The 18,357-nt window shown below is 40.1% G+C and overlaps 1 protein-coding gene across 3 annotated transcripts in view; it reads left to right on the top strand.

Moving 5' to 3' along the window:
- bcl11aa (BAF chromatin remodeling complex subunit BCL11A a) overlaps positions 1–18,051 on the top strand; it is a 62,290-nt gene extending 44,239 nt beyond the window's left edge. For all 3 annotated transcript variants that reach the window (XM_048204939.1, XM_048204937.1, XM_048204938.1), the window contains exon 3: positions 12,732–18,051. In XM_048204939.1, coding sequence (XP_048060896.1) covers positions 12,732–14,794 — 2,063 coding nt within the window. In that variant the 3' untranslated portion in view covers positions 14,795–18,051. The remainder of the gene's footprint in view (positions 1–12,731) is intronic.
- Positions 18,052–18,357: the final 306 nt, after the last annotated feature.

An 18,357-nucleotide genomic window follows, 5' to 3' on the forward strand; every position in this document is an offset into this window, starting at 1 on the left:
CTTTTGGTTACACTTTTTATTGCAGTTCATGTTTTTGTGTCTTTACACACAAGTAAATACAGTGTAAATTTAATGAAATGTTTCATGAACTATATCTTATTATATTATGTATTTATTTATTTGACATTTTTTTCTCAGAAATTGATTAGGAATTTAGTACAAAGGCACTTTCGCTTGTGTGATATTGTTAAAATATACATTTTTAAAAATATTGTTTTAAAGTATGACATTTAGGCACTAACATATACACAAATTCTTATAAATATTTTTTTCAGAAGTATACTTAATAAATAATATAGCAATTATTCCCCAAAACAGCCCAGTTTGCTTTGGTTAATTGGTCTAACGAAAAAAAAAAAAAAAAAAAAAAAATTAAATAGGTTGTGTATGTGATTTTTATGTGTATTTCAATGTTGCCATGTGGATGCTGCATGGGGAGATTTTCTCCACTATTGATTTGTTGCATCAGTTTGTGTTAGCGTAGCAGCTAGCTGCAGTCACATCTCAGGGGTTTACCCATGTCTTACTCATGAACACACACACACACACACACACACACACACACACACACACACACACACACACACACACACACACACACACACACACACACACACACACACACACACACACACACACACACAGGCACACACACAGGCTCCTCACACCTCTCTTTGCATGTCTGTCAGCTCTTGTAGTGCAAGGGTCAGTGGCTCCAGGAGGCAGTAAGAGGCAGTTATGTGAATAAACTTTTTTATGGCTCTCTCAACCCCCTTACTGCCACCAGAATCATTGAGGGGATTTTACTGTTGACTAGGCACCAGTTACAGTATATATCTGCATTAAAAATTTCCTTTTATTGATTGTTGCTCTCGGTTGAATATATTTGAAAACTATTTTTTTTAATACAGAGGGAAAAAGAGGGAGAGAAAATGCTGAGATGAAATGATGAGATAAAGTTGTAAGTGGCTAAAGCCTATATGGTTTCTGTGTGTTTTCAGTCATCACTTTTATGTGCACATAATTTTACATATTCTGATTAATTCTTTATTCTGAAAAATACAGTTATTGAATATTCTTTTATTTCTGTTGCTGTTATTTAATGCTGATTTTAGTACTTTTTGCACACTAATTAAATCAATTCTCACAAAAGTACAATAAATGTAACTCTTGAGACTAATTTTCTATTCTAATATTCTTGATATTCTACTTCATATCAGAATCAGACTCAAAGTCCCATATGCCCCATTTCCTTTTCTCTTACTTGCTTTTTCTCTCTTCATCTTTCCTTGTTGTTTTTTGAGAGCTCTGGGCATCTGTGAGGCAAAAAGCGGCCTCTTGGTGAGGTGAGGTGTGTGTTAGATTGTGTATGTGTGTGCTTATGAGAGAGGGTCAGTCTTGCTGAGGTTTCTTCTCCGGAGACTGCAGAGCAAAAAGGGCTCTGACTTACAGGTTTAACTTTTCCTTTTGTTCTTTTTTCTCTCTTTCTCCATCATCAACTCCCTCATCCCCTTTTCTGAACCCCTAAGGTTGAGTCAGTGCAGACCTGCAGCCAGATAGTAGAGAAATTTTTTTTTCCAAAGATAGTCTGGGCTGGGAAAAACAAACACCTGAACAGCCCCCTGGTGCTGATGGACAAATGAATAAGAGCAAAAGAGAGAGATACCAGAGACAGTATAAAGGAGAGGAGATGTACGAGAGAAATTGCAGTGTTTAATATGGCATGAGATGTGTTTTAGTTAAAAAGACCAATCGGTTTGTAGAATTGCCTGTGGAGTGCACATGCAAATTACCTGAACTAGGGCTGTCAGATTTTCATTATAAAAAATAATAATAAATTATGCAATCAGTCAAATTAATCTTTAACTTCGTTTTGTGTTTTAACTAACTTTTTTTGAGTTTGTAGAGTCTCACTTTCGTTTGTCATCTCCGATGACATGTTTTTGTGCAACAGTAGTAGTGACACACTGCATCAACATCATCATCTTCTTCTTTTTTATGTTTTATGACAGAATCCCAACCAGCATTATGGTGCAACACTGCCACCTACTACTAAATCAACTAGATAAGTTCTGGCACTGGATTATTTATGATATTATTGGATGTGTAGTATTAACACAATATCAGTATTTCATTTTTTAAATATTACTACATTAATACTGTTATACAGTGACACCCCTAACATGAACCATCCTTGAAAAAAGCAGGATGTAAACCAAAGAAGCTTAAGATTTTATTGCTCAATTGAAATATTGAAACGTAATCCATATTTTCCTATTGCTAACATAGAAAATAGAGGCTTGTTAGATGTGTGTCTTTCCAAGGGCGTGAGGCCAGTACCTGGTGTTTGCTAAGCTTTATGAAGGTTTAAGGCTGATGAGTGATCTTCTGTGGCCGACAGCTGCTGCTGCTGACTGCTCTGGTCTGCATGTCCCTGCACATCCCTGTTCTCTCCATGTATATATATGTGTGTGTGTTTTGCATACAGGTGACCGCTGACCTATTGCGTGTGAAAGAACAGGAAAAAATTACCCCTGTGAATTTATTTGAACACCTCCAATCACAAGTGTCAGCATTTGTTTGGTTGCACGTTTATCCGAGCATAGGGATTCAAAGGGGATAAATGCAGACAAAATGCTGAATAAGAACCTTAAAAAACCCAAATGGAAGCTTTTCTGATACTGTACTTCATATACCCTATACCACAGTGACAGAGCCGAAGGTAGCTGAATAATTAATGAAGTACAAGCGAACAGACTTCCAGCTGTTCAGCCACCGTAGGACACGCTATTCATGAATGTTTGAATGTCCTATAAGAAAATATATTCAAATTGAAAAAGCACAAAAAAGCCTTAATGGAAATATGAATTGCCCAAGTTGAATACGATGGGGGACAGAAAGGGCGAAAACGCTGAGCGAAGTGCAATTATGTGAAAGCAAATGTTATGGAGCCTCAGAACTGGCTTTGGTCCTCTAATTAAAATGGCTGAAAATGTTTTGACAGTGTCTGAAGCCATGCCCCGGGCCCCAGCTCTGCGCAGCTCCAATTTCTCTTCCTTACAGATGCAGCGATACATTTATGCAGAACGTGCTGTGAATATCTCACTCACCCCCACCTCCTCCCCTCTATTTCATTCCCTCGTTCTCTCTGGCTCTGAGAGAGACAATGAAGAAAAGAGGTCTCCATGATCTGTGCTTCAGAGGCTGCAGCTGAAGCCTCGGCCGTGCGCCCGTTTGCTGCATTGTTATAGGAGTGATCTGTGCGTTTGAGCGACACTGATGCCGTTTTGGTGTTTGTGCAGGTTAAATTAGTGCTAAGGCTTAATTAGTACTCAGCCATATTGAAAAGTATATTTCAAAAAAGGCATTTCTTTGGGGATACCTCAGACTGAAATCTATTTTATAACAATAATTCCAATAATAATGACTTTTTCTGCAGTAATTATTTTGGGCACAAAGCCTGTGTTCCTCCACAGGATTAAATGAATCTGGGTTTAATTAATTGATGCATTTGGAGCATGTAGTAGTTTGCACAGTGATTAATTAGGCTGTTTATGACAAGTCTTGTCATTCTTTCTAGGGTTCCAGATATGTGTGTGTGTGTGTATACATCTGGATGCAGGTTAGCCTGGTATTTTTCTGAGCATTTTTTTTTCTTCTTAGCTTAAAAAAAGAAAAAGAGCAAAGCACACAACCCTCCTATGCTGTAATTTGTGCTCTCTATAATTTTGACATTTTGGTTTTGGGTTAAGAGTAGTCTACAGTTGCTACCATCAGCAGTGAGGTTCTCTCCTCACAAGAGACAGAGAGAGAGAGAGAGAGAGAGAGAGAGCGAGAGAGAGGATGCGCGCATGGTTTTACGCTCTGACGGTTATATAAAGGTTTGGCCATTTAATTACAATCATAAACACAGTTTAAGAGGCTCTGACTGTATTATTAAAATTATGTTTATGAGGTTATGCAGGAATTCATTTTTAAACAATCCATTCCAGCGTCAGGAGGCCTGATTCGCACATCCAAAGTGCAGGAACGGTCGGAGCAGCAGTTACAATAATCCGGGTGACGGAACAACGTTTTTGTTCATTGTTCATGGGTGTCTATGCCAAGAGTTCTCCATCTGTCCCTCAGGGGCTTCTGCTCTCCAGGCATGTTCCCCAGTGGTAAAGCGAATCCCCAGCACAGCTCCTGGGCTGCTTCTACATGAAGTCATCACTCTCCCTACACTTTCCCTACATTCACATCCATAAGCAGAGGATGTCTGACTGCAGGGTTAGTGCTTTTTAAAGAAAAGGTTTCACTGGGGTCCTTAAGTCTACACATATATGCAGTACTTAAACACTTTTGGTCACTTAAGTCAGGTGTATGAATGTCATTGCATTAGAGAAAACAAACCAAGTAGCACCTGCAAACACACAGATGCTAGCTTTTTCAAAACTTTTTAAAGACATGTTTGCAGTTTCTTTTATTTAAATGGACTAACTGACTTTGTATGTCTTCTAAAAATCAAGTTCATACAATAATTTTGTCTTGTTAAATATACACAATTTTATGCTGCATATATTTGATCAAAATACATTAAAAGAATAGGTTATGAAATATTATTACAATTTAAAATATGTTTTGTATTTGTATTTATTCCTGTGATGGCAAAACTGAATTTTCAGCAGCCATTACTCCAGTCTTCAGTGTCACGTGATCCTTCAGAAGTCACTCTAATCGAGAACTATTTCTTATTATCATGAATATCTTCAGTGTTGAAAACAGTTGTGCTGCTTAATATTTTTGTGGAAACCTTTTTTTAGGATTGTTTGATGAATAGTTCAAAAGGACAGCATTCATTTGAAATATAAATAATTATAAATAACATTATAAATGTCATTACTGTCACTTTTAATTAATTGAATGTGTCCTTGATGAATAAAAGTTTGAAATAAAAATGAAATATTTAAAAAAAATCTTGCTGACCCTAAACTTTTGAATAATGTATGTTTAACCTTTAAAACATAAACTGCTTTCTCTGTACGTTTTTAAAATAAATGCTAAAAATAAATGTTATATTGCACAGTGAATATGTGTGTATGACAAGCAGAGAAGCACAGTGTCACAGCAGGGAAGTCGAACTGTTTGGCGCTCACTATTTATATTTCTCCCCAGCAAAAGTCAAATCATCTACGACACATGTGCACGTGTCTCTCATGCACAAATATACATTTACACACACATGTAAAGTCCTGATTGGCCTCCTCGCCAAAACAATAACGCTTTCATATCCCATCTCTTTATAAGCATTGGGGGGTAATTGTGTTTTGTCTTCGTTCTTGTGTGGCAGATTGTAGAGCAGTGCCTAATGACACACCGAGAGGATTGTGAAATTAGCCTCATTGTTGCTCTTAAATACTGAAATCAACTTCTTGTATTCAGCAATAACAGAACACGCATACGCGTTACGCTCGGACCCGAGCAGCCGGGTTTGATTTGACTGGCTTGAGAGGGAAACGTATGCCACTCTCTGCAGTTATCATTAGCTGGGCAGGCCCTGTTTAGCTGTGTGTATTTCTGATTGGAGGGGACACGTCTCTCCTCGCTGTAATAATGATAAGGAGAGGGGAGTCAGGTGTGTGGAAATCTCTTCTGCTCATAATTGCGCTTGCTGTCCGGCAGGCAGGCAGGCAGGCGGAAGACATGATGGTGTACATCGGAATGAGTTGATGCTGGGATTACTCGCATAATGTGGAAAAGGGAATTCCAGCAGGATTTTTAATTTTAATCCATATTTTATTCCCCTCAGGATGATTGACCATCACAAATTGTTGATGTACACTCTTTTACACATTCCCTTATAAATGCTATTAATTTATTTCTTAACTCCACACATACATAAATAACAGTTTCTGTGTTATTAGTGTCATCACAGTATTTTTCCCCTCTCTCTGTCCGTTTGGAAAGTGCAGTTAATGGGCGCATTACATCTCATTGTTTAGATATTACTTTGTGTCCTTTTGGCAAGGCGGAGAGAAATGCATAATGTTTGGGTTTGGAGGACACACAGTGTGAGAAGTGTCTCAGAGTCTTTTGCAGGATTTTTATGGCACTTCCTCTGTCCAGCTTTGTCAGTGAACAAGTGTTGGTCAAACAGGCCTTTGTTTGTGGCCAGTCACTCGGCACACCACAAAGAGTCTGGAACCGGACAAAGAGCCGAGTGTGTGAGAGCGGTGCTGGGTCGACCCAGCCAGACTGCTTGGAGGAATACTGATACAAGCCAGAGACACACATGACCTGAACACAGACACTCATTAGAAGCTTCACTCTGGTCAGATTTAGCAAACATTTTCCTTTATTATACGTATTCAACATGTCCTGCAGTGTGAACTTGTAAAAAGTATTTTAAACAGTATTTTGCTATTATTTATAAATGTGTGTGTATAATATTTGTAGTTTTAAAAATGAATTTGTTACACTGCAGGACACTTAAAATTATCTAGCAAATGCAAAATGTTGTGGAAAAACTTAAAATTAATGGGGACCAGTTAATTTTAGATATACACTACCATTCAAAAGTTTGGGTGCAAGATATTTTTTGTTCAAAAAGGAAACATTAAATTGATCAAAAGTGTTAAATTGATCAAAAATATAAACATTTTTTGTTTGAAATAAATGCTGTTCTTTTGAACTTTATTCTCATCAAATAATCCTGAAAAAGTATCAATTTTCACAAAAATTTTACACAGTACAACTGTTTTTAATCAGCATATTAGAATGATTTCTGAAGGATCATGTGACACTGAGGACTGGAGTCATGGCTGCCGATAATTCAGCTTTACGGTCACAGGATTAAATTACATTTTAACATATATTAAAATTCAAAACAGTTATTTTAAATTGTAATAATATTTCACAATATTACTGTTTTTACTATATTTTTGATCAAATATTTGCAGCCTTGGTGAGCAATATTAGAGACTTCTTTTTAAAAACATTTAAAAACCTTACCAACCCCAAACTTTTGAACGATGGTAGTGTATATAAATTTGAACGCAAAATATTTATTAAAAAGTTTGACATTGATTGATTTATAAAATGTATTTTATTTGTCGTTAACAGAATTCACATGCATTGTGCTTAGTTTACTTTATGAAAATGTAATATGAAAATTGTAATTTCATAATTTTGAGACTTGAGCAGGTGCAGAGGTGAAGGGACACCTCAAACACAAATATACGCAGAGGCTCTTGAAAGCATAAGCCGCTGATAAAATTCAAAAATGATATTACATGGCATTGTCCTTTCCCCCCCTTGCATTTAGTAATCCTGTTACTGCATTGTTGCATTACTTCAATTACCATTATCTCTGAGAGCTGTCTTAACACAATCGTCAAGGACAAAACAAAAGGAGCCGTAGTCTCGGCTAGTGACAGCAGTGAAGCTGTCGAGATGGAAGGCTGAGAGTACAGCTCGCGAAATGCCAGCAACTGTCCAAATGACCTGCGCTTTCGCATGTAGGAGGTTTTGAATTGCTCTACGCAAGTGCGTTCATATCCGGTGCTTTTGTTTGCCGTGGACGCCGTTTGTGTGTGTGTGAGAGTGAGGGGGGTGGTTTTTAGTGGTGGGAGGAAGAACAATGGATGAATCTGCATGTCGGGGATATTGGGCTGCCCGAGCTGTTTTAATCTGGCATTCATCTTAGTCTGCCAGCGCCATCGATCCAGACGGCACACATAGAAATGCACCCCGCTCTCTTAACAAAGCCAACTGTAGACATTACTCCAAATATACACGCTCTCCATCTATACATGTCAGTCATCCATGTGTGTCAGTCAAGATAAATCCATTCGTAATGCTCGTTTCATGCACTTAGCTGTATTTAACTGTAATGGAATTGGTATGACGGTAAAAAAAAATTCATTTGTAAATGCGCTTGTGTAACTAACACAATGCCTTTTGAATACCAACAAACAGGTTATGTGTGTGTGTGTGTGTGTGTTTGTTTGAGTGCACTTCTGCAATATTATTCGACTGACCTGTCCCCTAGGCGGATTTTATACACTCTGCACCCCAGACGAGCTGTCTGAAATTTGCAAGAGTCATAACTTGACACTTTTTGGTTATTTTTGCACTGTAAAGCTATCTGTTTGGTGTGCTACAGTTTTCCTGAGCAAGATGCAGGACTCAGCAAGGGGGGGGGGGTGATTGGGTGTATGGGGGGCTCACAACATATTTCCTTCCTCCATGTCTCCGGTTTCACCATGGGCACCAGTCACTCTCTGCCAAGCCATCACCGCTGTGTAATACAGCCTTACTTTTTGTCAAGATCATTTAATGTGGCTTTATCTAACTGCAGTTTAATGCGTGTGTGTGTGTATGTGTGTGTGTGTGTGTGTGTGTGTGTGTGTGTGTGTGCCGATTTAGCTGGATTAGTCGGTCCTGTGAGGATGTGGTTGGCAGTTTGGGGGGGGGGGGGGGGTGTTCTTGTTTTCCCGTGGCTCTGTGCTGTAACATTGCTCTGACATTTCCCTGTGTAAAAACTGCCAGCAATGCACTGAGCGCTCGCATCCGTCTGTAAGTAGCCGTGCCGCTGCCAGCTCCCGCAGACCAGTCCAACAACTGTCACCGGCAGTCTCTGCCTCAAACACCATGGCTTGCCAGCTTGTCCGGACTGACCCGCTTTCGCTGCAAATTGGAGAGCTTTCTAATTAACTGAGAAATCGGTGAAAATTAGAGCAAGGCCGCTTTTCCGACTTGTCTTAAATGTTTAGAGTGTCGAGGCACAGATTATCATTACATTTAGCAAACTTGCGCACCAAGCGGTGGCCCACGTAAGTTGCACACATTAAACAGCTGAGAACCCACAAGTCCCTCGTCTGCTTTTATTGCTCATCCGTCTCAAATGCTCAGCTCTCGACTTCTCGTCTCAAAAAGACAGTCAATGACACAAAGAATACTCTTTCAACTCTCTTGAGAAAATTAAAATTAGACCGAAAGGAGGGGGAGGCTAATTTCTTTGGCAAGCTGCTGCTTTTAATTCCACCCAGTAAAATCTTCAGAGTCTAATAGCAGATTATTGGAGCACCTGTCGGTGGCTTGCCGACTCCCGTCATCGGAACAGATTGTGACAGTTTTGTCAGAAGAAGAACCTGGCTGTGAGCGTGCCAAGCACGATGTCCGCATGGCACACGGTGGTGCCTGCGAGAGGCACGCCAGTCAATAATACTGCAGCCTGCGTGAAGCTATCAATTATTGCCGCAATTATTTGTCTAGTTGGATATTCAAAATGTCATGTGAAAAAGATGATTACATATTCCGCTGAGCGTTGCCATGTGTAATGAAATGAAGCGGGCCCTTGTTAAACATGGAGATGCGGTAACCTGTCCTTCAGAGATCCCCATGGCTGGTGAGGAGATGGCGGACCCTCAAAGTCTATTTAAAGACTCGAACCTTCCGTAGACCCGGTTTTGAAAGCGAATTGGGTTTTGTGTTTGACATGAGGCAAATTAAAACTTTCTCTCCAACTCGACAACAACAGATAGCCATTATGGTTGTAGCTGTGACAGGAGTGAAAAATACCCTTTGCATGATAATACAAAAATGTATACTAGGTTAAACCCTCTGCAGGTGGCAGCAATTAAATGTAATTTCTGCAGATTGTAATGATCCATAATTTAGCTGGCCTTTGCATCAACCCGCCTGATATAAAGTAGTGTGCAGTCTTGATTTGGTGCAGGGCTTTCAGCTGTTGGTCATGAGTGAGCTTGTCAGGAGGTGCTCGTGGGTGGCAGGGCCACAGATCAGCAATGTGCTGTTATTTTTCTCTCTATTTACACCAACCGTCACCTCCTTCACTGCCCATCTCTCTCAACTGAAAGCTGGCATGTGATATCATCACCACTGATCTCTTGTTCTGGGACCTTGGATTATTATATATATTTTAAACGTCTGTCAAATCTGATTCACATTTCATTTTGAAGTCTGAATGGTTTTGTCTTAAGGACATACCAGACCTATATGTGCAGGTTCCAGTGGTATTTGGAAAGATTTGGATTTTTAATTTCTTTTAAATGTGTATGGTTTGTTACCTTTAATTCATAACTTCTCAAAATAGACAGATGTACTAATTATAGTGCATTTGGGTGATTTTTTTTTTTTTTTTATAGTTTTAAATGGTATTTAAATCAACAAGTGCAAATTTTGTTAAAGAGTACATATGTTTTGTGTGTGTGTATTTATTATATAAAATATATATTCTCTCAATTCTCAGTGAGATACAAGCAAGTTCAATTATTTTATTAAATAGAGAGTAATCATCTAGTTGAATCTGTATTTTGTTTAAAAGTGGATGATTTTCAATATTTACACTTGAATTAGAATAATGCTAATGCTAAATGATATTCAGTATATTTGGAGTAAAAGAGAACACATTTATGATGTGGTGTTACTGATAGGGCTCAAGTTGACAAAGTTTTGGGAATCACTGGTATACATCACCATGTTTTATATTATTTTTAAGCTTCACTCATGTCATTCCTAACAGCCATTCCTAAACATTATAATTTATTTGTTGCACACCTTGCTCATGTAGAGTGCGTGTGTTTTCGTCGGCCATGTTTAAGAAGTGCCAAGGAAGAGACAAAATGATGACAGCACAAAAGGGCGCAGCGATGTCCGGAGGTGGCTGTCTGCCCGCCACAGAGCCTTCCAGAACCACCCCCATTTGTGTGCATTAACAGGATTATCTGAGAAAACCCACAGTGGCTCAGGCCTGCCTTTCCTCCTCTGAGCAGCAGAAAGGCCTTGCCTCGTTACATGCTTTGCTGGCTATTGAAGACTTCAGAGAAAGCCCCTCTGAGGAAAACAAACGAGATGAAAGAGTGCATGCTGCCTGTTCGGCACCGTTCAGCACCTCTTTCTGCCTTTCTTCCCGCCATCTCTCCATTTTTCGCTTTTTTTCCTCTTCCCCTTTTTCTCTCGGGATGGTTGTAAACAGTACATGATAGCAGTTTAGAGACCTCTGGCTTGTGGGGGGAGTTAAATCCATCTCCCCTGTCCATTTTCGCTGTTTGTTGTTGTGGTTCCTGTGTGGATGATGGCTCTTTTCCTGACCGCTTGACCTTGCGTTTTTGGGAGCGTAGGTAGATATCTGTACCTTGCATGTAACATCCCTTTTAGCGCTGGTAATTTTCAAAGTTCAAACTGTCACTCATTACTTCATGAAAATATCCATTTCATTGCCATTTGTGAGTTAATCGTGTGTTTTTAACTATAGGCATCCTGAACTCGCTGCTTGTTTACCTGTTGATGGTGCAAATGCCATTTGCATCACATTTTTTTTTTTTTTTCTTTTAGAAATTAAATCAGTGTAATTATCAAAAATGGTTCTGTAGCTTTGACAGCTTTCCATCTGGACTAGATAAAACATTTAGACTTATCATATTTATGAGAGAGGTGTATGTTAATGAAGATGTTTTTTTTCTTTTTAAGTTATAAAAGCTGGTCATCATTTGGTGTTATTTTGTTTAGAGAGACCAGATAATCAAAAATAGCAAGGCATTTGCATGAGAATATACTGCTGTATCAGTTCCTCCAAAATGCAGAAACAAAAATATTTAATAAATGGGTAACATTGCATCAGGATTCAGCACAGTGTATTTAATGTTGAAAGGCTCTTGTTTCCAGCCTCCTTTATTATTTAATCTCTTAAATAAGGTGGCGTAGGAGTCAGAAACATTAAATGAGATTACAAACGCAATGGGAGGAAAATCACAGGTCATTGTCAAAGTGCTGTTGAAAGTCAATTATTGTTTTAAATGTTCCTTTGCTGTGACAATTGTCTACATACTTCATTTCAGTTGTAAGGGAGGAGATAGTCTCTCATTTTTCTTTTTTATTCTACTGGTAGCTTCCCTTAATTCCATTTGAAGCTATTTTTGTATGAACACGTCTTTTGTGAGATTGCATTTGAAGAGCAGACAATTTATTAAATAGAATTCTAATTTCAAAACAACAGAGTGTTGTGTGAGGTGTTTACAACAAATGTTCATATTCTCCTCTAGCATTGCACTGGTATACAATACCTGAACATTGAGTAATGTATCCTTTAACACATTCTAACAATGTGTGTGCTTCCTCTGTTACCCTTTACATCTATATTACTTTAGTTCTTCCAAATTTTGTATACTGTATGCTTCCTGTTCATCTGTTTTTGTACATGGATGAAAACGTTCAGCTTGAGAGAGCACTATTGTTTGCTTTTATAGCCCGGCTGACAACTGCAAAGCAGAAGTGTATCACCCCATGCAAAGACCTGAGCTAAACCCCAACACAGTCTTTCTCTGCTGGAATATCAGTGCTTTGTCTGGTCTTGTGTTGTGAAAAGCTCTGCTTCACTGGGTTCTGGCCTGTAGTGCTGTTTGGGAGCATATTTATAATAAGAGCTGTGTTTACTGTTATGTGATACTTACTTTAGCCTGCTGAGGGGCTAAAGCTGTTGAAAGACTGTTAGTATGGGGGGCTGCAAAGGCCCGGGGTCTAGGCAGGTTCATAAATGATTAAGGCCCAATCTGTAGGGTTTTCGTATGTCCAAAATACACCAGGGAGCAGCTGAGAAAGGGAATGAGTGTGAACAAACACATGTAACAGATCTACAGACCTATTAACCAAATGGTTTTTTCTTTGAATGAGTTGCAGTTAATGTCTTTAGTACAGTTAGAGAATTAATTCTTCTCTTATGTGTTTTGCAGGTAAAGATGAGCCCAGCAGCTACACTTGCACAACCTGTAAACAGCCGTTCAGCAGTGCCTGGTTTCTGCTGCAACATGCCCAGAACACTCATGGCTTCCGTATCTACCTTGAGAGCGAGCGCGGAAGTCCGCTCACGCCCCGTGTGGGAGCTCCTTCAGGAATGGTCGCAGATTGCTCCTCTCAACCCCCCTTGCATGGCATCCATCTCCCAGAGGGAAGCCCATTCAACCTGCTACGGATACCCAACTCTGGACGCGACGGACCCCCTCTCCGAGAGGGTCGGTTTCCCCCTACGCCGCCTCTCTTTAGCCCTCCACCCCGCCATCACTTGGACCCTCATCGCATGGAGCACCTGAGCCCGGAGGAGCTGGCTTTGGCCACCCACCACCCGAGTGCCTTCGACAGGGTGCTGCGCCTCAACCCCATACCCATGGATCCCCCAGCTATGGACTTCTCTCGTAGGTTGAGGGAGCTGGCTGGTAACACCTCAGGGTCAACTCCTCCTCTCTCACCCAACCGGCCCAGCCCTATGCAACGGCTACTACAACCATTCCAGTCAGGATCCAAGCCGCCCTTTCTCTCTACCCCTCCCCTACCTTCCATGCAGTCCCCCTCTGGCTCCCAGTCCACCCCAACCCCTCTTACCCAACAGCCCAACACGCCCATGAAGACCAAGTCTTGTGAGTTCTGTGGGAAGACCTTCAAGTTCCAGAGTAATTTAATAGTGCATCGACGCAGTCACACGGGTGAGAAACCGTACAAGTGCCATCTGTGCGACCACGCCTGTACGCAGGCCAGCAAGCTGAAGCGGCACATGAAGACACACATGAACAAGTCTTCACCCATGACGGTCAAATCCGACGATGGCTTGTCTACAGCCAGCTCCCCTGAACCGGGAACCAGTGACTTGGTGGGTAGTGCCAGTAATGCCCTCAAGTCTGTGGTAGCCAAATTCAAGAGTGAAAATGATCATTTGATTCCAGAGAACGGAGAGGAAGAAGAGGAAGAGGAAGAGGAGGAGGAGGAGGAAGAAGAGGAGGAAGAGGAAGAGGAGGAAGGAGAGGAGGAGGAGCTGGAGAGGCAGGGAGGTAGAAACAACTACCACTTCAGCCTCAACCTTGAGGCTGCACGGCACCACGAAAACAACGGCGGGCGTCTGGGCGCGGGTGAGGATGGGATCCCGCGCTCGCTGCCTGAGGTTATGCAGGGCATGGGCTTGGCTGCCAGCATGCAGCACTACAGTGAGGCGTTTCATCAACACAAGCGAGGAGCCCTAAACTCTGACAATGATGCACATAGGGACATGTGTGACGAGGACTCGGCTCTGGAATCAGACAGAGTGGACGAGGGCTGTGGCTCAGCTATCAATGGCCGAGGCTCGTCCCCCAGCGAGTCTGCCTCCGTTGGTTTGTCCAAGAAGCTCTTACTGGGCAGTCCCAGCTCACTTAGTCCTTTCTCCAAACGAATCAAGCTGGAGAAAGACTTTGACCTCTCTACCCCTACAATCCCCAACACTGAGAATGTCTATTCTCAGTGGTTGGCTGGCTACGCTGCCTCTCGGCAGCTCAAGGACCCCTTTCTGAATTTTGGGGATTCCAGACAATCGCCTTTCGCCTCGTCTTCAGAGCACTCCTCAGAGAACGGAAGCCTGCGCTTCTCTACGCCACCAGGGGACCTGGATGGTGGCGTCTCGGGCCGCAGCGGGACTGGCAGTGGCGGCAGCACGCCACACCTTGGGGGTCCCGGTCGGCCCAGCTCGAAAGATGGCCGACGCAGTGACACCTGTGAGTTCTGCGGCAAAGTATTTAAAAACTGCAGCAATCTGACAGTGCACCGGCGCAGCCACACGGGCGAGAGGCCTTATAAGTGTGAGCTCTGCAATTATGCCTGTGCCCAGAGCAGCAAGCTAACACGGCACATGAAAACACACGGGCAAGTGGGCAAGGACGTTTACAAATGTGAAATCTGTCAGATGCCTTTTAGTGTGTACAGCACCCTTGAGAAACACATGAAAAAATGGCACAGTGACCGCGCATTGAACAACGAAATTAAAACTGAGTAGCGGTGAAGTGTGGTGACTCACTTGCCTGTTAACAGCGAATAACACCTTACCCCACTCCCACCCTCATCCTTGTAGATTTCCCTGTTTCGCTAGTCCAGTGGCGGCTAAGACAACGTGCTTGGCACCACCAGCACACCCTTTTCATTTACCGTTGAATGCATGATCTGTATCGGGGCAATACTATTGCATTGACGCAAACTTGGAGCCTTTCTCTTGTGCAATAATTTACATGTTGTGTACTTTTTCTTTTTTCTTTCCCATTTTGGAGAATTTGACAGCATGCATGATATATTTTGGCTAATTTTAAAAATAAATTGTCCCTGGTTGGTTAGTTGTTTAGTAAATGTGTTGCTGTTTTAACGTTCATTATTTTAAGATGTTTTTTCTTTATTTTTTTATTTTAAGATCTAAGAAAAAGAAAAGAAAAAACAACCATGCTGCATACATTCTGTAATACATATCATGTACAGTTTTGTGTTGTAACATGGAGGACTACAGGCTATTGCTTAACCCTCTTTGGACGGGCTGGATATCGCACTTAAACTAATCTTTCAAAAAGATGTTCTGTCCACATAGGGTTAAAATATTAATTGGCCCCTATTACGGAATAAAAGTAACGACAGCCTTTGAATTTCTTGAAAAGGAAACAGCATTAAGATTTGAATTTGTACTATCATTTGGTAAAACAAACAAAAAGAGTGCCTTGGATATCTTGAAATTGCATTGGTTAATCTCATCTGCTGTAATTCTGGAGTCTCAGCTAGATACTACATAAGGATCAGATGGATCCTCAAAAGGTTCTTGCATCAAGCACCTGACCGCTACAGTCAACTGTGACTTTAGAGAGAAATAGTAGTAAGCAAAAAGCTAAGGAAATTTCTAGTTAATCATCATTAGGTACCTATGTAAAATGTTTCCTTCCATTGTGGTTTATGTCCTGGGCATGGCACAAGCAGTATATGGTGTGGGATTCAGTCTCGTTTACTTCTATCTGAAGGTACTGTACTTGGCGGTACTAGTTTTCAATCCACAATCATTTGACTTTTCTGTGTTTGTTCAAGTCTTATCTTCAGTAGCACAACATTTTGACGTTTCTTTGATGACCATTGTTAGTGTGAACATCCATTGTGAAGGAACACTTGAGGGCATTTGGACCGAACTAATGCAATGTACACTTGAGAATTGGTTATTAAGAAAGCACTGAAATATTTGCAGCTGTCAGTGATGATTAACTATGAATTGCCTACAGGTCTGAGTCAAAATCTTATTTCTTTATTATTGCCTATGTCTGAGCTCCCTAAAAGACTAAATGAACCTGAAAGACCGACCGAGCGAGAGAGAGAGAGAGAGAGAGAGAGAGACAGAGAGAGGGAAAACCATACACGTCACTTTTGTTCCTTTGTTTTATATGAGTTTCACACATAGTGTGGTCTAAGCTGACATTCAAGGAGACTCTTTTTCATTGTTGCATTATGACATCAATGACTTTAGACAACGTTTCTGGTGTACAGCACCTGCCACTCTGCCCTTCTTTTTATATTAGACATGCTAATTGGAGGTATAGTAGCTGAGTATAAATTACGATTGCTTGCTTGTTGGACAACGAAGTGCACTGTTAAAGTTTCCCAGTTTACAGGTATTCACGAGAGGGAAAACTTCCAAAAGAATCAAACATGGTGTCATTATTTAATGTAAAAAAGCCAACTCCTCCTCTCACCTCATGAAGATAAAGCCCAACTCCGATATAATACTATTGTGTCAAAGCACACAGTGCTTGACAAAGTACGGACAATTGAAACTTGCTGCTTTCACTGCAAGAACTTTTTTTTGTACAAATCTTTTTTTAAGTATGAAAATAAAATGACTTTTTTAAAAAGTAACATTTCATTATCTTAGGGGAAACTGTATTTAAGTTTGTTGTTTCTCTTTTCCTCTTTGTCTTGGTGGTGTTCAAGACTTGATCACATTATATATAAAATGGGAAAAAATATGTGATTTTTTTTTTTCTGCTTTTTCTTTTTTTCATCTTGGCTCTTCACAGCTCTTCAGGTCAAACTTGCATTGGGGAAAGGTTTAAGATTATATATAAAATATATAATAGAGAAACTTAAATATAGGAAAATGCACATCATGTCAGTTCCTATGCTAAAACACATTTATGGTCTACTTTCTTCTGTATTTCTAGAATGGTATTTGAATTAAATGTTCACCTAGTGTAGGTACTACAGTATTTATATTGAGGCTTGTATTTTTAACTGTTGCTTGTTCTCTCAAAAGGTATTATTGTACCTTTTTTGGTAGTGGAAAAAAACAACAAGCTGCCACGGTATATTTTTTTAATTTGGCAGGATAATATAGTGCGAATTATTTGTATGTTTAAAAAAAGAAAACAGAAAAAAATCAAATTAAAAAATTAAAGTATGTGGCATTGAACAAAGGAGGCCATTCAATGGTTTCCCCCGAGGAGTCTTTTGAGAATGTCCACACTAGCTAAAACAGGTGGTTGTACATATCTTTTTTCTGTTCTTCTTTTTTAAAATCTCCTCTGCTGCCATTCTGTATGCAGTACAGCAAGCTAATGTTGGGTTGTTCTGTAGTGTGCTTCTGTCTTTTCACCTGTCTCACCTGAATACATTCCAGCATCTTGAAAAAAAGCTAACTTCATATGCAGTAAAATACCAGTAAATAAACAAACAAACAAAAAAATCATTCAAATAAATGAATTCAAATAATCAATGTTTTGCAGGTGTTTTTTTTTTTTCATTGCCAAATATTAAATGGTGCTTTATATTTAGATTGGGATGACTTTCATATGCAAAGCATATTTAAAAATGAAATGGAACTAAAGGAGCAGCCCACTTAAGTTCATACTCTTTTGTAAATGGCAATGCGGAATATTTTGTTATCAGCCTTTTCTATTCCTGTTATGAGAGCTGTTTGTTGTAACTTGAACTTGAACTTTATCTTTTTCAATGGGAGTCACTATTTATTATTGCTTAAATACTCTGTTCAAAACGGAGACATAGAATGGATCCTTTTTTGTTCATTTGTTTTCATTTTTTTTTTTTTATTTTTAAAAGAAAAGAATGACCAAAGGTCATTGACAGACTTGCTTTTTTGTTGTTTTTGTTTCTGGTCTATGTTAAGTTTTATTGGAGAAACCACTGTCTGTGTTTTCTGGCAGTTGTCTACATTATCCTGTTCACCAACCAATTTTGTCCCTTTATTGAAAACAATTAATAAAAAAAATTAAAGTATATCTGTGTCTGGTGACAAAGATTTCTCTCTGCATTTTTGTCTTTGAATTTTTATTTATTTATTTTTTTTTTTGTAGAGGGCATTTGACACACACACACGCACACGCACACACACTTACACAACTGAGTATCGTGCTAAAGCCATGATGGTGTTTAACTCTCAATTGCTGGAACTCCACTGGGTGTGTTTATGTCAAATAATTAGGACGGTCGTCTTGAGCAGCTCTGCATTCGTGGCACCTCTCCCCTCCCCCTGTTCCTTGCCCGCTACTGTGTGTTTGGTGTGTTCAGCCCCTGGGCGTAGGA

This window comes from Megalobrama amblycephala, linkage group LG10 (assembly GCF_018812025.1).
Source record: "Megalobrama amblycephala isolate DHTTF-2021 linkage group LG10, ASM1881202v1, whole genome shotgun sequence".
Lineage (NCBI taxonomy): Eukaryota > Metazoa > Chordata > Actinopteri > Cypriniformes > Xenocyprididae > Megalobrama > Megalobrama amblycephala.